Source organism: Anolis carolinensis, chromosome 5 (genome assembly GCF_035594765.1).
Source record: "Anolis carolinensis isolate JA03-04 chromosome 5, rAnoCar3.1.pri, whole genome shotgun sequence".
NCBI lineage: Eukaryota > Metazoa > Chordata > Lepidosauria > Squamata > Dactyloidae > Anolis > Anolis carolinensis.
The window spans coordinates 103,129,432-103,150,998 of NC_085845.1; the positions used below are offsets into that span (position 1 = coordinate 103,129,432).

General features: G+C 39.9%; 1 protein-coding gene across 2 annotated transcripts in view; it reads left to right on the top strand.

The window, feature by feature from the left end:
* The window catches only part of dok7 (docking protein 7), a 58,366-nt gene continuing 36,799 nt past the window's right edge, over window positions 1–21,567 (top strand). The window contains exons 1-5 of one of the 2 annotated variants that reach the window (XM_008115923.3): window positions 2–153; window positions 271–316; window positions 5,414–5,450; window positions 8,915–9,145; window positions 12,062–12,262. In XM_008115923.3, coding sequence (XP_008114130.2) covers window positions 143–153; window positions 271–316; window positions 5,414–5,450; window positions 8,915–9,145; window positions 12,062–12,262 — 526 coding nt within the window. In that variant the 5' untranslated portion in view covers window positions 2–142. Of the gene's footprint in view, window positions 154–270; window positions 317–5,413; window positions 5,451–8,914; window positions 9,146–12,061; window positions 12,263–21,567 lie in introns of both variants that reach the window. The other variant, XM_008115922.3, reaches the window with a different exon arrangement.

Consider the following 21,567-nt stretch of genomic DNA (forward strand, 5'->3'; position numbering starts at 1 on the left):
GGCCCCGCCCGCTCGGCCAGCAGTGACCCAATAAAGTTATTTTGAAAGTGACCCTGCCGGCGCGCCACCCGCAGCTGTCGGAAATCATGACTGAAGATGACGGATTCCGCGGTAGTGGTGGAGGGCCAGCTCAAGTGGAGAGATGGAAAAAAGGTCCGGGGCGCCCACCTTTCCCGGGGATGGGGCAGGAGGGTCCCTTCTCTCTCCCCCCCCCCCCCCGCTTTCCCTTTGCCCCCTCCAACGCCTCTCTCTCTCTCTCTCTCTCCACAGTGGAAGACGCGGTGGGCGGTGCTGCGCAAGCCTTCGCCGGTCGCGGGTGAGTCTCGGCGCGCGAGGGGAAAGCAAGGAGGGGGGAGGGGGGCTTCTCTTGGAGGAGACAAAGCGGGGGCAGATAAGGGCCTGGCGACTCTGTGGGGAAAGGGCGCGCCAATGCTCTCCCCACTTATCCTTCTCCTCCTCCTTCAGGTCAGGAGGGGAACTCAGTGAGGAGACCCTTCCCCAGCCCTTGCGCTGCCCTTGTCGGTCTCGCGCCGGTTTCTCGCCCCCTCTTCAGTTTTATGAGCCTGGCCCGCAGGCGGGGAATAAGGGCTAAATTTAGAAGGAGGGCCTTGAGGGGAGGGGAGGGGAGGGGGAGGAGAGGGCCCGCGTGGCCATTGGGAAAGGCGGGGCAGGAGCAGCATTGGGACGCATGTCCCGGATACTAAAGCCTGGGTTTAATGTCCAAGCAAGTGCTTCTTAGGGCCCATCCAAACAGCTGGATACAATCCACATTGAACTGGGTTATATGACAATGTGGACTGAGGCCCCTTTCTCACAGCTGTATACAATCCACATTGAACTGGGTTATATGACAGTAAAGGTAAAGGGCTGTGGCGCAGGCTGTTGAGCAGCTGCAATAAATCACTCTGACCATGAGGTCATGAGTTCGAGGCCAGCCCGTGGCGGGGTGAGCACCCGTCAATTAAAAATAAAAAATAGCCCCTGCTCGTTGCTGACCTGGCAACCCGAAAGATAGTTGCATCTATCAAGTAGGAAATAAGGTACCACTTATAAAAGTGGGGAGGCAAGTTTAACTAATTTACAACTTTGGAATGAGGAAGTGCCGTCAGAGTGGATGATGAAGCAGCTGCTCCCCCCTGTGGCCAGAATCGAACATCCCCTCAGGAGAAGGTTAAATTGCCTCTGTGTCTGTCTGTCTCGGTCTCTATTTGATGTGTTTATGGGCATTGAATGTTTGCCCTATATGTATATAATGTGATCCGCCCTGAGTCCCCTTCGGGGTGAGAAGGGCGGAATATAAATACTGTAAATAAATAAATTAATTAAGGGTTTTCCCCTGACGTTAAGTCCAGTCATGTCTGACTCTGGGGGTTGGTGCTCATCTCCATTTCTAAGCTGAAGAGCCGGCATTGTCTGTAGACACCTCCAAGGTCATGTGGCCGGCATGACTGCATGGAGCGCCGTTACCAGGCCCGTAGCCAGGATTTTGTTTTGGGAGGGACTGGGATTTTGGTTGGGGGGAGGGGCTGAGCCTGAGCGGGAGAGGGTCTACCCTAGCAAACCTTTTGTATCATTATCCCAATACCCCCATGCATATGGGATATATTGAGCATGGTGATCAGATCATGATATGAATAAACATAACAGTTTAAATAATAAATCTAAGGTCTTTTTCACCCTGAGAATTTGGGGGGGGGGCTGGAGCCCCTCAAGCCCCCCCCCCCGGCTACATGCCTGGCCGTTACTTTCCCAGTACCTATTGATCTACTCACATTGGCATGTTTTCGAACTGCTAGGTTGGCAGAAGCTGGAGCTAACAGCGAGCGCTCATTCTGCTGCCGGGATTTGAACCTGCGACCTTTCGGTCTGCAAGTTCAGCAGCTCAGTGCTTCAACACACTTTGCCACCGGGGCTCCATATGATAGAATAGATTCAAATAATCCAGTTCAAAGCAGCTATTGTGGATTATTTCAAGGCCTATAAAGCTCTAAACAGTTCCGGCCCAGCTTACTTGTCTGAACGTATCTCCTGCTACAACCCACCTCGTAGTTTAAGATCTTCGGGTGAGACCCTGCTCTCGATCCCACCACCACCTTTGCAAACGCAAACTCAGTGGTGGCCCACCGTCTGTGGAACGCCCTCCCTAATGAGATCAGGCAGGCTCTCTCACTCCTTTCGTAAACATCTCAAAACTTGGCTATGGGACCAGGCCTTTGAGCAACAGAAGCAGCACTAACTGTAAAAGGAAATTAAGATGAATAATGGACAGGCCTGGACCATGATTTGGAATGCGCCCTGTATGTATATTTATATGGATATTAACTAATGCTATCTTAACTGTAATTGTTTTTATATCTTATGTTTTATTATATGGGTTTGTATATCTGTGGAAAGTTTGGGTTGGGAGAAAAAACTCTTGTCTGTTGGAGGCAAGTGTGAATGTTGCAACTGATCACTTTGCCTAGCATTTAATGGCCTTGCAGCTTCAAAGCCTGACTGCTTCTTGCCTGAAGGAATCCTTTGTTTCGAGGTGTTAGCTGGCCCTGATTGTTTCATGTTTGGAATTCCCCTGTTTTCAGGGTGTTGCTCTTTATTTTAGTAAAGGTAAAGGCTTCCCCCTGACATTGAGTCTAGTTGTGTCCAACTCTGGGGGTTGGTGCTCATCTCCATTTCTAAACGGAAGAGCCGGCGTTGTCTGAAACATCTCCAAGGTCATGTGGCCAGTATGTTTGCATGAAGAGATGTTACCTTTCTGCCTACTCACATTTGTATTTTTTGAAGTGCTAGGTTGGCAGAAACTGGAGCTAACTGTGGGAACTCACTCCGCTCCCTGGATTTGAACCAGCAACTTTTTGGTCAGCAAGTTCAGCAGCTCAGCGGTTTAATCTGCTGCGCCATTGAGGGCTCTGATCTTTATTTACTGTCCTGATTTTAGAGGTTTTTTTTTAATACTGACAGCCAGAAAGAACAGATGAGTTCTTTCTCCCAATCTAGACATTCTACAGATATAAAAACCCCATTTGCCTAGTTTCCAGCAGACCTCACACCTCTGAGGATGCCTGCCAGAGATGTGGGTGAAACATCAGGAGAGAATACTTCTGGAACATGGCCATAAAACCTGGCAAACTCATAGCAGCCCCCAGCGCTTCTTCAACATTTTCCACCCGTGACCCCTTTCAGCACAAGAAAAGTTTATGTTGTATAGGTCTACAGGCACTCCCCAAGTTACAGACACCTGACTTAACAAACAACTCTTACTTAAGAACAGGGGCTGAGATAATAGGTAATGAGAGAAATCTTATCTTTAGGAAGGGAAATTCACTTCGGGAAGAGTTATTATCATGGGGGAAAGGGTCTCCACGGAAGCTTTCTCACCAAGCATTGTTTCCACAACAAGCCACATTTTTCAAATTATCAAAGGGAAAGAAACTGAGGTGAAATCTTCTGAACGGGGGCACAGACAGCAAAAGAAACACCTTACCATATGCTTTTCAAAGCTCTCTCTCTCTCCCCCCCCCCCCCCCTCTATATATATGGCTGAAGTTACACTTTAAAAATGTCCCTGTTCTGACTTACATGCAAATTCAACTTAAGAACAAACTTACAGAACCAATCTTGTAACTTGGGGAGTGCCTGTATACTGGTAAATTAGATATAAGAATCAAGCATTTACTGGTAATAAATCCGTATTTGCAAGGCTTGCTAAATAGGCTAGTTTTCCTCTTTATGGCCCTTTCCACATAGCTGTATAAAATCCACATTGAACTGGATTATATGGCATTGTGGACTCAGATAACCCAGTTCAAAGCAGATAATGTGGATTATCTACCTTGATATTCTGGGTTATATGGCTGTGTGGAAGGGCCCTTTGAAGCACAGCAGAAGCACCACCTGTAGAATCCACTAAACACTGCACAACAGATTTGTGTCAGTGTCTGCAACAGCAACTAGGTGACCTTCAGAAAACTTTCCCTGTTGCCAATTTTGGGGGACCCCTACATTGAGGGCCCACAGTTTAGGACACAGTGATCTAGTTTACATCTTTAAACTGTGGGTCCTGACCCTTAGGGGTCACAAAAACAATTGGCAACAGTAAAAGATTTCCAAATGCTGTCTAGTGATACTAGATTAGCTGGCCTCTACAGTGCTTGTAGATGCATATCTTCCCATTTGGTTTCAACAGGAAGGGATTAGTTTTAAAGGAAAGGTGGAAAACAACCAAATAATAAGATAAAATGGTGTAGAAACAGTTTTTTCTCTTTCTTCTTCCCTGCTGGATTGCAGAAAGCCCAAGGGCTTTAATATTACAGCTCTCGGATAAGATAAAGGTTAGAATTGCTTTGTAAAAATTATTGTTTGAGTTGGAGATTACATTAATCTTCTAAATGGAGTGCTAACATGTGGTTAATTTTTACTAAATCGTACTTTTCTTTATTCTGCATGTAGATACAAGAAAGATAGAGGTATTCTTTTGTACTATTTATCTCAACTAGACAGTTGTAAATTCATTCAAATAGTTCAGAGACATCTTGGAAATGTAACTGTCTTTAGGTGCTTTTTATGGACATGTGTTAAAGTTTAACTATAGAGGGCTGAAGTTCATGCTTCAAGAAAAGTTATTCTTATTTTAGGGTACCTCTAGAAAGGGAAAAATGTTTCTGGTTGTCTTGAGAGTTTTCAGTTTTGTAAAAATGGTATTTGTTTATCCAAGACTTGCAAAAAGAATTAAACTCATAAAGAATCCAATTAAACACTTTTTTGAGCCTGTTTGAAAAATTATTCCTTTGAAGAGAACCATCTTCTCTGATTTTGTGGCATCTGTTTGATCTCATTCAGTGGAATGTGAAGATGCTGATTTGTATTGGAAGCCAGTCTGGTTTCTTTTGAAGATCAGTAGAACACTTATTTATTTTCATTATCATTTAGAAGAAGAAATTTAAAGATATATGGCAATCTTGTTTTGGATCAGTATATGAGATGGAGACAACTTTTGTCATCCTGGCAGAGCAAAAGGGATAATAATGTGTGCCACTTACATAATTCTAAAACACTGTCCACCCCTCATAAACATCTCTAAACATGGGGTGCATCTTAGAATCGTGGGTGCCTATATATAATTAAAGTTTTTTTTTCTGTTGGTGGTACTGAAGTTAATGTGCATCTTACAATTGATGGTGTCTTAGAATCAAATATAGTATTAGTGGCTTTAAGACCCATTTGATCTGAAATGTATTTGTTGTCTATTTAATAGTTTTCCAACATATCTATTATACATTGTCTTAACTGTAATAGCCTTTCAATTTATACTATAACCTGCCTTGGGTTTGTACTGGGACATCATATAACACAATAATGCATTAAATAAATAATAAAATATGTTTATATTCTTCTGGATTGCCTACATGGATTGAAGGTTGGAATCTGCATTGGATTCAGGAAAGTTCCAGAAGGTAATGTTGGAAGACTTGCTCTTTCCTTATGAAACTAGCTTATTGGGTTGCAGAAAGTTCCATTTTGTCTCCCATGTTTTTCAGCATCTATACGAAACCACTGCATCAAATCATCTTGAGATTTTGTACAATGGTTCCTCTAGTCTGCTGATGACACCCATTTTCTTTCATAGGGTGTGGCAGAGCCCTCCATAAATGCCTCTTTGTGATCGATAAGAGACTGGATCAGGATAATTCTAAATCCACCAAATATTAAACCGGTGGTGTTTGGATGTGTTGATTTGGTTGTGGGTCATATGGTGTGTGTATTTGGTTGTGGGTCATATGGTGTATGAGAAACAGTCATGTTCCCTTTGAGACTAGTCTGTCAGATACAGCTCGAGAATTTGTTATGTCCATGGTAAGCATAGGCTTACCCCAATTGGTCTCAGAACCAACAGATTCAGCAGCTCACACTCTTAATGCCATTTTCAATTCTGAATATATAAATCTGTTAGCAAACATGGCTAATATCTCAACATTATCAAGGATAGATAATTTCTTGGTCAAAGTTACTATCATAGCTACTACTTGTCCCTGCATGAGTGGTGGATGTATTGAGATGGGCCTCCCTCAAAGGCTAATGGATCCATTAGGCTCCCAGAAAGCCTTAGGGGTTTTTATGTCTGTCATCATCAACAATTATGTTGAAACCCTGGCCAATAAATGAATTCAAGAGTTGACTAGAGTGGTTGATGCAATTGCTCTCCTACCTGTTATTTTTCAGGCTCCTTGGTACACAGAAGGAGCTGAAATGGGAGGCATAGAGACTGGAGTGTAGATAGAAAAAAACCTAACATATCCAGCAAGAGAACAGATTATGAATACATCTCTTGGGGGGGGGGGTTATTTTATCTAAAGAAACTGAGATATGACCTCTTCAAAAAAAGTCCTCCCTGTATCTCCTGATAGACCAGTATCAAATCTCCCTTTTCTGGAAGAGTGGTTGAGAGGACAGTTGCCTCCCAACTCAAGGCAGTCGTGGATGATACAAGTTGTCTAGACCAGCGGTTCCCAAACGTTTTTGGTCATGGAACCCATCAGAAGACACTTACTTCCTGTGGAATTGTGATTCTATCTTTAATTTGTGCAATTTGAATATATTCTAAATTCAAATACATCTTCAAATATTCTATACGACATCTAGTTTTTGAGTAAATTTTCTCTTGATATTTTATTAATAATATCCCAAATGTCTTTTATCTCAAAAACTGGATAAGAAAAAAAGTGAAATCAATGTGAAAAATTGACCACGTATGAATCACTTTTGCCATAAAATGTTCAAATGTGTAGCTAAAAATTTCATACGTGATAGCAATAGTTGTAATACAAAATAGTTATTATAGAGCCTGTAAACCAGTGGTTCTCAACCTGTGGGTTCTCAGGTGTTTTGGCCTACAACTCTCATAAATCTCAGCCAGTTTACCAGCTATTAGGATTTCTGGGAGCTGAAGCTCAAAACATCCGCAGGTTGAAAATCACTGCTGTAAACCAAATGGTTTTATTTTAAAATATATTTTAAAATTAAATTTTAAAACATATTTTGATTTTTTTTGGCGGAAGTCCTAAGATGCTTTTGGAGAATCCTAGAGCTCTGTGTGACACAGTTGGGAACCGCTGATCTACAGTATACTCATTTCAAACCAGCTTCAAAAGGATGTGGAGTTGAGATCACTATGGTCACCTTACCAGATGCTCTTTGCCTGAGCATTGAAAGGGAGTGTGTCCCTGTTCAGTAGTAAATTTCTGGAATGCCTTGAGGGGATTGGGAATTGGAGACATTGTGCTTTAGTAGTTCCAGTCCTGTGTGTAGATTCCAGATGGTGGGGTTTGGGGACAGCTGCTCCTCAAAAAACAAAAAACTGTCATGTGGCATACCACAAGGTGCCATTCTAAATCCAATGCTGATCACCATCCACATGAAATCACTGAGAGCTGTCACTGTTTTTCATTTAAAACCATAGTCATTGCATTGTTACTGACTCCGACTCAATCTAAAGTTGCTTCTAACTATGTCGGAGTCCTGGACTGGAGTCCAGTGAAATTCTAAAATAGTTTCCAGATTGTGATCTTGGAAACTTTAAATGTCTTGAGTCTAGGGTACCATGGGGAGGCACAGCTCCACATATGTTTCTAGTTGCTTATGATCATCTAGAGCAGTGGTTCTCAACCTATGGGTCCCCAGGTTATTTGTAAAAATCAGGAATTACTATCACATATACATTTATTTTCATTTGTATGTCATGTTTCTTGATTATAGTATTTCACCTTGGAATTCTTGCCCCAGGAAGATTCACACAGCATCTGTATTTTTATTTTTTAAAACCTGGCATTAAAAAATCCTTCCAGACCTTTATAAATCTAACTGTTTAATGCTGTTTGAATTTGTTGATTTATGTTTCCAATTTTTAATATTTGTTTTTATGCCCCGAGAGCTTTGAAAGTTGGAGATCTGTATTTATAAAATATTATTCTGCAGTTATGCTTTAACTGCTTCTATTGTAAACTTCTTCAATAGCAATTTTATAGTAAGATGACCTATACATTTAAAGTATTAAAATTCAATGTTCACTAGAGTGCTTCTGTAAGTGAGTATGTGAAAGGAGGGTCAGTTTTTTGAAATGTCGACAATGGGGAAAAAAAGGCATCAGATGATTCCCCCCCCCCCCCCCCCACTTTCTCTGAAGAAAAATAGTACTTCTCAGAATAAGTACAGGCTGTCTCCAAATAAAGAACAAGATAGATTACATAGGTTTGTTCTTAAGTTGAATTTATATGTAAGTCAAACAGGTACATTTTAAAGTATGTATGTATATATATACATGTGTGTGTGTGTGTGTGTGTGCATATATATATATACACACATATATAATTTTAGCTTTTGATAGAATAGGAAAGAGCTAACACCCCTGTGGCTTTTATTTTGCTGACTGTGCCTCTGTTTTGAAGATTTCACCTCACTTCCTGTCTCAGTGATAATTGGATTTAAAATAATGTGGCTTGTTGTGGAAACAAGGATAGGCGAGAAAGCTTCAGTGGAGATACCATTTTCCAATAATAACACTTTCAGGAATGAATTTCCCTTTTGAGGGGTAGATTTCTCCCACTTCAGTTGTCTCACCCCTTATGAGTCGTTTGTAAGAAACACGGAGATTGCCTGTAGTTAGTTTTTATCTTAACCTGCACATTCAAGTTGATAATGCGCTATTTTAAATAGTGTCATATTGCCCTTTTATCCTTGAGGTAGATGTCTGTGATGATATTTGCTATTTCCTGAATAATCTAGAATATCTGTAATTACCATATTCCTTCTTTTTCTTGTGCTGTGCTTACTTACAATATGTCATTGTCTTAGCGGCAGGGGATGTTTAAAAAACCCAGCAGTATATTTGCACTATGCTTGATTATAAGTTTCCATCTTTCAGATTGCTTACTCATGCTGGTGTACAAGGAGAAGTATGAGCGACTAAAGGGGTTGAAGGAGCGGAGCAGTGTAACACTGGAAGACATTTGTGGCTTGGAACCTGGACTCTGTTATGAGGGTCTGACTCACACACTTGCCATTATCTGCTTGACTCAAGTTGTGATGCTGGGCTTTGAGAACAAAGAAACTATGCATGCCTGGGATGTACGCATCCGCTACTGCCTCGGTGAAGGTAATCTCTTCTTCTCAGTTCATTGTTACATAAACACCAATTCTCTTGAGTGGTGAGAACTTTCAAGGGCATAACACGTCACAGAAGACATATTGGTGTTTTGCAACATTGACATTTATTTACAAAGTACACAGACATGTGGAGGCTCATACCTAGCTTAATGATCAAAATCTAGTGCTTCCACTAGATTTGGAGCATAATACTTAGGTGAACAGGGTGTACCCTAGAGCAAAAGCTCAATTCTGATTTGGTCCTTGTATGTCTTGCAGTTACCCCTGTGTCTTCAAGCTATCTATTTACCTTTGGCACCACTATGGATTTCACAAAATTTTCTTAGGCATGAAATATTCAGAGGAGTTTTTGCCAGTATCTTCCTCTGAAATTCACAGATATTGCTTGCTTAATCAACCTCAATTATGAAAGGGGAGAAAAAGAAGCAGCTATTGAGTAGGGGTTAGAAGAATTTGGGAATGCAGTTACAGAAAATAAAAATCTCACTATCCTGAACATTTTAAAAATTCTCCACTTCATCATTCCAAGTTTTTGATCAAGGAGAATTGAATTATGTCACATTTTTACAATCACATTGTCATATTTATAAAATCTGTCTGATAGATACTTTTGTACACTTTTCTGAGATCAGTAAAATCACCAAATGATTTAACAAGTACAGTAGAGTCTCGCTTATCCAACGTAAACGGGCCGGCAGAACGTTGGATAAGCGAATATGTTGGATAATGAGAGATTAAGGAAAAGCCTATTAAACATTAAATTAGGTTATGATTTTACAAATTAAGCACCAAAACATCATGTTATACAACAAATTTGAAAGAAAAAGTAGTTCTTTTTTTAAAAAAAAATTTTTATTGTTGTTTTGTCATTTTATCCCACTCCCAACTACAAAAAGTAGTTCAATACACAGTAATGCTATGTAGTAATTACTGTATTTACAAATTTAGCACCAAAATATTATGATGTATTGAAAACATTGACTACAAAAATGCGTTGGATAATCCAGAACGTTGGATAAGCAAGTGTTGGATAAGTGAGACTCTACTGTAAGTGGAATTTTGAAATGTTAGAATTCACACTAAAAGAGGAGATCTGAATGCAACCAAGTTTTTAATATGTATATATTGACTCATAGATTCATAGAATTTGGAAGACAGCCCCAAGGTTCATTCAGTCCAACCACCAGCCATGCAGGAATATGCAAACAAAGTACTCCTGATAGATGACATAAAGTATCTGTAAAACCTTTCGTAGAAGTAGATGCAACCACAATCCTAAACAGCATATTGTACTGTTGAACAGCTCCTACTGTTAGGAAGTTCTTTTAAATATTCTTGTGGAATATCTCATTACTCTGTGTCTCAGACTCTGAAGCAGGGAGAAACAAGTTTACGCCCTCCTCAATATGAGATCCTTTTAAATATTTAAATGTGGCTATCATGTCACATCTTAACCTCTTCTCCGTGCTAAACATACCCACTTCCCTAAGCCAGTCTTCGTAGGCCATGGTTTTTGGACCTTTTACTATTTTGGTTTTCCCCCTCTGCATATGTTCCAGCTTGTTAATATCCTTTTTGTCATTCTTGTTATAATTTCTAGCACTTTCATCCAGAATTTTTCAGCTGGAGAGAAATAGAGCCACCTGTGAATATAGAAGTTGGGATTGCTTCAAGTCTCCCAATAGCTTGAAGATTTACAAGGAGTAAGATCCGAATGGATTAAGACCCTGATCCCTGTGGGATGCCAAAAGAGCAGTGTCATTCCCATTTTCATCCAGTCTGCACTCGGCTAAACACTGATTTCCGCCATATTCTAACATTCTTTGTTAGATTGTAGGAAGTATCTAATTGCCATCTATGTAGTCCAGATAGAAGCCTCTTTGTTATAAAGTTGGAGGATATGCACAATTAATCAAGCATATAATTGTTTTTGGGGTTCCATATTAGCAAAATAAATGTTTTATGATGCTATGAATTTGATAGCACTTCAAGCATGAATTTGGTGGTCAAAGCATACAAAATATGTTCTGTCCTGGCAAAAGTCCATTTATATTTCTATCCCTTTTCAAAAAATGCTTTAAATTTACAAAGCCTTAACTCAGAGTACCACTGTAGTTGATGGATCAGATCTCCTGTCATGAATAAAACTATACCTTGAGATTATAATAGGAAGCCTTTGCTTCATACACATATCCAACTTGCCCACTTTGGTTTCTGTCCAAGTGCATTGACTAATCTTATTTTCACCCCATCTTCGTATCATAAAGCAGGTTATGCTATGGCCTTAACATTCGTAGCCTAGTGCTTTCCCTTATGTCAAATGCTTTCAGCCAAAATTGTTGGAAGGTATGTTGAGTTCTCTGCCAAAATAGCAAAGAAGACTCAGAGCCAGCTGTTGCTTCATACTGTGGTAGGCTGCACCTGTTTAGGATACCAGCCAACCATGTTATCTATCAGGATGATCCATTCCATGTCTTTTCTTGACAGCTTTTCAATTCTCCACCTTGTTGTCACTGAGTCACCAATCTGTGGTCTGTGACTATTCTAAGACTCACCCTCTGGTTCTGTTTTAATTGTGTGGGTTTTTTTTGGTTTTTTTTTTGGTTTTTTGAAAAAGTGGTTTTAAAAAAAATATTTCTGCAAAACCTTATGCTTTTAGGTCTGCTGATATGTCCCACTTGCTCATGGGTTATGCTATTTTGGCTCCACAAGACTTTACTGTAGGAGAATGAATTGCTTTAAACTGGAAGCTGTTAAAGATAAATTTAATCTTGACAGAGACTGGAAATTCTTTGGCAGATTGTAACTTGGTAACCACATTAGATCCCTCCTTGTTTTTTTTAAAAAAAAACTTAATTCAGTTCCTTGTCACTTCAGTTTTCCATCTCTGCTTTCCCTCTGAAAGTTCACAGGTTTCATGTTGTGGTTGCACCAGGAACTAAACTGGAAAGTGGTCCAGCAACTCTTCACTTCTGCAATGATATTCTAGTACTAGTAAAGGACAACCCACCTACTATTATGGGGCAGTGGAAACTCTCAGATCTGCGACGGTATGGAGCTGTTCCTAATGGATTTGTCTTTGAAGGTGGAACTCGATGTGGCTTCTGTAAGTTTTCTGTTTCACTATTTGATTATAGAAGGGATTCAAACAATGCAAAACTATAAATGGCTTTCTAAACTGTTTATACATTTGGAATTGACATGTAGGGAAAAGCCCAGATGCTGTATTGAAGTCTTTCACATGTCTAGGGAGTTGTTACCATTTTCACTAGCTGTGTTAATTTTGGGCAGGGAAACAGGTTTAAAAGTACCCTGAAACGCAAGGCCTCTGAACCAAAAATAGTCTAAAACTAATCTCACTCTTTCTATTATGGTAAGACTTACTTAATGAGGGAGAAAAATTGAGATGTCCAGATATAGTAGTGTAGTAGTAGGAGCCCCGGTGGTGAAGTGTGTTAAAGCACTGAGCTGCTGAACTTGCAGACTGAAAGGTCCCAGGTTCAAATCCCGGGAGTGGAGTGAGCACCCGCTGTTGCTCCAGCTTCTGCCAACCTAGCAGTTCGAAAACATGCCAATGTGAGTAGATCAATAGGTACCGCTCCGGCAGGAAGGTAACGGCGCTCCATGCAGTCATGCCACATGACCTTGGAGGTGTCTATGGACAACGCCAACTCTTCGGCTTAGAAATGGAGATGAGCACCAACCCGCAGAGTCAGACATGACTGGACTTAATGTCAGGGGAAAATCTTTACCTTTACCTTAGTAGTAATAAATATAAATTCTGAGCTTATTCTACCCCACATTAACCGTTTATAAAACTGTTAGTTAAAAACAAGTGGCAAGAAAATTTCCCTAAACTTGAGTTAGATTTGCTCAGATTAATCTGAGCTATTTTCGTTTGTTATGATATTTGTATCCCATTCCCTGTTGTGGAATCTCAGCGCAAGATGTAATTAAAACTATATAAACTATATAATACAGTTTAAAAAACCAGAAGGATTGAAGTGTTTTAAATAAATCACCAGGTTAAAATAGCAGAAAGGCTAAAACATTTAAAGCCATGTACATATACACTTTAGAAAATAACAACATTCAACCATAGAGGCTTAAAAAGGATTAAACCAGTCTGTTTTAATTATGAATTTTAAACTGGCAACTTGTGTTTTAATAATAATAATAATAATAATAATAATAATAATAATAATTTTATTTCTTACCCACCTCTCCTCATGGCTTGAGATGCCTTACAACTGCTAAAAACATAATAATCTAAAATATTCTATAAAATACTCATTTTAAATGTGTATTTTATACATATTAAAATACACAAAACAAAAATTTGTGATTAAAACTGGCTGGATAGTCCTGCTGGAAGAGATAGGTCTTCAGATGCTTTTTAAAATTCTAACAGCTCATTCAGCTCTTGGATCTCTTCCAGCAGGTCGTTCCACAGCCTTGTGGCAGCTGATGAAAAGGTATGGGTTCTGGCAGGCTGGAGTAGATGGCCCTCAAAGGACCAAAGTGTTTGGGGTGGATTATTCCGTGTATTTTATAAAAAAATATGTTCTAATATGTGTGTTTTATAGAATGTTTAAGGTTATGCTTTTTAACCTATGTTGTAACTCACCTCATGCCTCAAGGAGAGGCAGGTAAGAAATAAAATAATAATAATAATAATAATAATAGCCATATATTCACAGCTCCAACCATACTCCAAGGAGGAAACGTTCAAAATATGGCATATTCGAGCAGAAAGATGCTTTTCCATGTTCCTGCATTACACATTTTTACATTAGTTAGACTCAGGGCCCTTCAACAGATCTCAGATCTTGGGCAGACATACATTGGGAGAATCACACCTTCAGGTTTTGGGTTATCAAGTCTTTTTGAATTCAGACTGGAAGTGAATTAGCAGGCAGTGCAGCAATTGATATGGCTGCTCTATATTATATTTTAGGAGCTCCCGGTGGTGCAGCGGGTTAAACCACTGAACTGCTGAATTTCCAGACCGAAAGGTCGGCGGTTCAAATCTGGGGAGCGAAATGAGCTCTCGCTGTCAGCTCCAGCTTCTGCCAATCTAGGAGTTTGAAAACATGTAAACAAGAGTAGATGAATAGGTACCGCTCCGATGGGAAGGTAAACGGTGCTCCATGCAGTCATGCCAGCCACATGACCTTGGAGGTATAATTGGGCTTAGAAATGGAGATGAGCACCAACCCCCAGAGTTGGACAGGATTAGACTTAACGTTGGGAAAACCTTTACCTTATATTATATTACAACCAGCAGTCTTGCTGCTTTATTTCTGTAGTTTCCAAGTCATCTTAAAACAAATAGAATGAATTATACTAGTATAATTAGGAAGTTATCAGAACTGCTGTGACTAAGTTATTCCTATCTGCTCCAGAGTTGACAGCGCTGGTGCCAAGCACTCCAAGACATGGAGCCCATTTAGGAATAGGAAATTAATGAGATTTTTCTCTAGCTTGGCTTAGGGGTTGAAATAATCTATATTCAAAATATGTATTTATGAAACTCATATTTCTCAATTAGAAAAAAATATTATCTAATTATTAAAATCAATATTACATACATCACCAATTAGTATTTAGAATAATGTTAGCTGCTTTTTATATCTCCTAAAGTGACTGCACATGATCATGTGTTCAAATATGCATCACTTATAAACTTTGATCATTTTGGTTATTAGGATTCCTAAATCCCTTTCACATGTACTGTTTTCGAGCTATGCATCACCCATCCTATATCGGTGCATTTCATTCTTTCTGCTTACGTGTGTACTGTTCATTTCTCCCTGTTGAAATTCATATTATTAGTTTTGGCCCAGCTCTCTTATCTGTTAAGGTCATTTTGGATTCTGAACCTGTCCTTTGAAATATTAGCTATCCCTCCCAATTTAATGTTATTTACAAATCGCTAAACAATGCCTTCTATTCCATCATTCAAGTTATAAAGGTGTTGAATAGCACTGGGCCCAGAATTGTTCTTTTCTTTATCTTTTTTCTCCTCCTCTTCCTTCACTTGCTGGTGATGTCACTGTTAACTGGGGGGGGGGGGGCTATCAGCTCCACACCTTTCTTCACAGCGAGGGCAGAGAATTCTACAGTGCTTTTTTCACTTCATGAGAGAAGAGAGGATGGGTCATTGTTATTGTGAGAGTTTCCCCTTCCCCGGTGACTTCTCTCTCTCCCCTACTTCTCTGCACGCCCCCCCCCCCACCCAAAGCACCTTCCCAGCCCTCCCTCATCTGTTTTATTTTATATTTGTGCGTGTATGGTGTTGTTCTCTATGTCAGGGCTGACTATGGCTTTAAATATACAGGAGAAATAGAAGGACAATATGAAAGCCTGGAGAATAAAAAAGCTATAAAATATGAAATATGCAATAGTTGGTCACTCAGTGTTCTTGCTCATGTGGAGAATCTCCATACACCGTCTGTATATTAGCAAAGTGAAGGCAAAACTGTGAATGCTGCTTATTTGGCCTGATACTGATTGCTCAAGAAAGCTGAACTTTGAAAACAAGATAATTTTGCAGCCCCACAATTTATCAGATTACATACTGAAATTCTCCTATACAATTTTTCTGAATCATAGAATCATAGAATCATAGAATCATAGAATAGTAGAGTTGGAAGAGACCACATGGGCCATCTAGTCCAACCCCCTGCTAAGAAGCAGGAAATTGCATTCAAAGCACCCCCGACAGATGGCCATCCAGCCTCTGCTTAAAAGCCTCCAAGGAAGGAGCCTCCACCACGGCCCCGGGGAGAGAGTTCCACTGTCGAACAGCTCTCACAGTGAGGAAGTTCTTCCTGATGTTCAGGTGGAATCTCCTTTCCTGTAGTTTGAAGCCATTGTTCCGTGTCCTAGTCTGCAGGGCAGCAGAAAACAAGCTTGCTCCCTCCTCCCTATGACTTCCCCTCACGTATTTGTACATGGCTATCATGTCTCCTCTCAGCCTTCTCTTCTGCAGGCTAAACATGCCCAGCTCTTTAAGCCGCTCCTCATAGGGCTTGTTCTCCAGACCCTTAATCATTTTAGTCGCCCTCCTCTGGACGCTTTCCAGCTTGTCAACATCTCCCTTCAACTGTGGTGCCTTCAACATCTCCCTTCAACTGTGGTGAGACAGTATTCCAGGTGTGGTCTGACCAAGGCAGAATAGAGGGGGAGCATAACTTCCCTGGATCTAGACGCTATTCCCCTATTGATGCAGGCCAGAATCCCGTTGGCTTTTTTAGCAGCCGCATCACATTGTTGGCTCATGTTTAACTTGTTGTCCACGAGGACTCCAAGGTCTTTTTCGCACACACTGCTGTCAAGCCAGGCATCCCCCATTCTGTATCTTTGATTTCCATTTTTTCTGCCGAAGTGAAGTATCTTGCATTTGTCCCTGTTGAACTTCATTTTGTTAGTTTTGGCCCATCTCTCTAGTCTGTCAAGATCGTTTTGAATTCTGCTCCTGTCTTCTGGAGTGTTAGCTATCCCTCCCAGTTTTGTGTCGTCTGCAAACTTGATGATCGTGCCTTCTAACCCTTCGTCTAAGTCGTTAATAAAGATGTTGAACAGAACCGGGCCCAGGACGGAGCCCTGCGGCACTCCACTTGTCACTTCTTTCCATGATGAAGACGACGCATTGGTGAGCACCCTTTGGGTTCGTTCGCTTAGCCAATTACAGATCCACCTAACCGTAGTTTTGTCTAGCCCACATTTTACTAGTTTGTTTGCCAGAAGGTCGTGGGGGACTTTGTCGAAGGCCTTACTGAAATCCAGGTAGGCTACATCCACAGCATTCCCTGTATCGACCCAACTCGTAACTCTATCGAAAAAAGAGATCAGATTAGTCTGGCATGACTTGTTTTTGGTAAATCCGTGTTGACTATTAGCAATGACCGCATTTGTTTCTAAGTGTTCGCAGACCACTTCCTTAATGATCTTTTCCAGAATTTTGCCTGGTATTGATGTGAGGCTGACCGGACGGTAATTGTTTGGGTCGTTCTTTTTTCCCTTCTTGAAGATAGGGACCACATTCGCCCTCCTCCAATCTGCTGGGACTTCTCCCGTTCTCCAAGAACTCTCGAAGATAATTGCCAGTGGTTCTGAAATAACTTCCGCTAGTTCCTTCAGTACTCTTGGGTGTAGCTGATCTGGCCCTGGGGACTTGAATTCGTTTAGAGAGGCCAAGTGTTCCTGGACAACTTGTTTCCCTATTTGGGGTTGGATTTCCCCCAATCCTTCGTCCATTCCGTGTTGCTGAGGTTGAAGATGGCTTTCTTTTTCTGAGAAGACCGAGGCAAAGAAGGCATTAAGTAGTTCTGCCTTTTCCCTGTCCCCTGTCGCCATCACCCCATCTTCTCCTTGCAATGGCCCTATCGCCTCCTTTTTCTTCCTTTTTCTACCAACGTAAGCAAAAAAACCTTTTTTGTTGTTTTTTATGTCCCTGGCAAGCCTGAGCTCATTTTGCGCTTTAGCCTTGCGAACCTTTTCCCTACAGGTGTTGGCTATACGTTTGAATTCTTCTTTGGTGATTTCTCCCCTTTTCCACTTCTTGTGCATGTCACTTTTGAGCTTTAGCTCAGTTAGAAGTTCTTTGGACATCCATTCTGGCTTCTTTGCACTTGTCTTATTTTTCTTCTTTGTTGGCACTGTTTGCATTTGCGCCTTGAGTATTTCACTTTTGAAAAACTCCCATCCATCCTTAACTCCCTTGTTTTTTAATATCAGTGTCCATGGAATGCCGCTCAGTAATTCCTTCATTTTTTGGAAGTCAGCTCTCTTAAAGTCCAGAATGCGTGTTTGACTTGTCTTAGTTTCAGCATTCCTTTGTATTGCAAACTGCAGGAGCACATGGTCACTTGCCCCTAAGGATCCAACCACTTCAACTGTATTGATCAGGTCTTCCACATTTGTTAAGATTAGATCAAGAGTTGCTGATCCCCTTGTTGCCTCTTCTACCTTCTGGACCATAAAATTATCTGCAAGGCAAGTGAGGAATTTGTTGGACTTTGTACTCTTGGCTGAGTTTGTTTTCCAGCAGATATCGGGATAATTGAAATCGCCCATGACTACTATATCTCTTCTTTGTGCCTGTTTGGTCAGCTGTTGACAGAAGGCGTCATCAAGTCCTATCTTTCTTGGTTTAGCTGCCCAGATGAAACGTGGGCAGAAAAAAAGCAGTAGAATAAGCATACTTTAGTATAGTACATACAATTTTTTTTTGAAATAATCTTTATTATAGAATTTCCAAATAACACATGTCATCTAAGGGGAAAGGTGGGAGGAGAGGTAGGTTATGGGGCAGGGAATTAAGGGAGGGGGGGGGAAGGGGTGGGTAGTGCGTGGGGAGACCAGACCTATGGGGAGGGAAAGGGAAAGTAATAGGTAAAGGGCCCTAGAATGGGGTGGGGAAGGGAAGGGGGGTAGACCTCCGCTCTACTATCTTCTGTTAGTCATCCTGATTAATTCATCTTCTTAGCTCTTCTTCTACATAATCTTCAAAGAGTGTCCAGTCCGTTTCTTTCATTCTTCCTCCTGTATTTTTTTTAATCAAAAAGGTTAACTTATCCATGTTCTTAATATCCATGACTTTGTTTAGCCACATCTCTCTCGTAGGGGTTTCTGCATTCTTCCAATATTTGGCAATTACCAGTCTCGCAGCCGTTATTAAATAAGTATAAATTTTATCTAAATTCTCCTTGTTTTTCGCTTCAACTTTATTCTCGTTTTCGAAGATATTGTATAGCCCTAATAAGTAGTATTCAGGTTTGTATTCCAAATTTATTTTCAAAATTTTCCTACTTTCCACATTAATTATAGACCAGAACTTTTTAACTTTTTTACAACTCCACCACATGTGGAAGTAAGACCCCACCTGCTCTTTACACCTCCAACATTTGTTATCTATATTGTTATACATTAAGGCAATTTTTTTAGGTGTCAGGTACCACCTATGAATAATTTTAATCCAGTTTTCCTTGAGGTCAGTGGCCCGGCAATATTTAATTTTCTTATTCCAAATCGCCTCCCATTCGTTTATTAGAATTGGCCTGTTTATATCTCTTGACCATTTTAGCATTGATTCCTTTGTTACTTCCTTTTCCGTAGACCACTCCACTAATTTATTGTATAAAATAGTTAATACCTTTTTCTCTCTATGTAAAATAATATCCCAAAACTCATCTGATGGACTAAAACCTTGTTTTTTATCAGCCCTAAAACAATCTCTTAATTGATAATAATGTAGCCATGATATATTCTTATATTTGATTTGAATTTCTTCTAACTTCTTTATCTCTGGTAATCCATTCCTATTTGACCAGTTTAACACCTCCTTATACGTTGGCCAGGATATCCACCCTAATTCTCGTCTCTGATATGCTTCTAGCGGCGAGAGCCACAGCGGAGTCTTTTCATAGAAAAATCTTTTATACTTAATCCAAGTTTTTAGTAGCGCCGATCTCACAAAATGATTACCAAAATTCCTTTCAATTTTATGTTTACCATACCATAAATACCCATGCCAGCCCCTTCTTAAATTGTAGCCTTCTAATGATAAAATTTTCGCTTTTTTTAAGTTCGCCCAATCCCTAATCCAATCTAAAGCACAGGCCTCGTGGTATAATTTGAGGTCTGGCAAATCAAGTCCCCCTCTTTCTTTGGGGGTTAGCATCGTCGAGAACTTAATCCTAGGTCTTTTGTTGTTCCACACAAATTTTCTTATGTCTTTATTCCAATTGTTAAATATTTGATTGTTCCTTATTATGGGGATATTCCTGAATAAGTACAACATCTTTGGAAGGACTGACATTTTTACTGTCGCTATTCTGCCTAACAGAGATATTTTTAAATTTTTCCATTCCTCCAGATCTTTTTTTATTTCTTTCCATTTCCTCACGTAATTAAGTTCCAGCAAACGATTATTTTTTGTCGCAATCCAGATACCTAAATATTTAATTTTGTTTGCAAATTGGAGTCCCGTTTCTTTCTTTATTGTTTCCAAATCCAGTGGTGTCAGATTCTTTGTCAACATTACTGATTTGTCTTTATTAATTTTGAACCCTGCCAATTTTCCAAATTCTTCGATTTTATTTAGCCAAATTCTTATATTATCCCTAGGGTTTTCTATTATGCAGATTACATCATCCGCGAATGCTCTGGCTTTTATTTCCTGACTATCTACTTTAATTCCTACTAGCTTGCTATCTTCCCTTATGGAACGCAATAAGATTTCTAGGGTCAATATAAAAATCAACGGCGAGAGTGGACATCCCTGTCTGGCTCCTCTATTGATATTGAACTTTCCCGACGTTTGACCATTTACTCTGATGGTAGCTTCTTGCTGAGTATATATGGCATTTATAGTATTTTGAAACTGTGCCCCCATATCTAATTCTCGTAATAGCAATTTTATAAAATCCCAATTCAACTGGTCAAAAGCTTTCTCGGCATCAAGTGCGAGAAAGCCTACTGTCTTTTGGTGATTATACTCATAATATTCGATTGCGTCAATTATTATCCTGATGTTATCTTTTGTGCTACGGTTTGGTAAAAAGCCTGATTGGTCGTCTGCGATCCAATTATTTAAAAATTTTGATAATCTTTTTGCCATAATTTTTGTGAAAAGTTTGTAATCCGTGTTTAGCAACGCTATTGGTCGATCATTTTTAACATCACTTTGGTCTTTCCCTTCCTTATGAATCATTATTATCTCCGCTTCACTCCACGTTTTTGGGATAGTACTTTCTGTTAAGACCAAATTCATTATTTGCACCAAATGTGCAATAACCTCCTCCTGCTCAATTTTGTAAAACCCAGCTATAAACCCGTCTAATCCAGGCGCTTTATTTGCTTCTGTTTCTTTTATCGCTTCTTTCACTTCTTCGGGTGTTATTGCTTTATTTAAGTCTAATCGTTGCTCATCTGTTATCTTTTGCAATTTTTGCTTACATAAATATTTTACTATTTCCTCCTGGCTGATCCCTTCCTTTTCGTACAGTTGCTCATAATACTTTTTGAATTCTTCCTTTATTTCCTCATCGGTATACACTGTTCTCCCTTGCGAATTTATTTTTAATACTTGTTGACTATATCTTTTCTTCCTTAATATTCTAGCAAGCCACTTTCCAGGCTTGTTAGCGTTTTCAAATGAATATTGCTTTGCCCACTTTATCTGGTTTGCTAAGTTATCTAATTCGAGGTTTTTTTTCTGGTTCCTTAGAATGGTCAACTGCTGGTTTATTTTATTGTTACCCGGATTCGCTTTAAGTGCTTTTTCCTTTTGCTCTATTTGAATTTGTAATCTTTTTAAATTCTCCTTTCTCATTCTCGTTTTTAACTTCCTTTGCTGAATAAAGAACCCTCTGGCCACTGCCTTATAGGCATCCCATATAATTA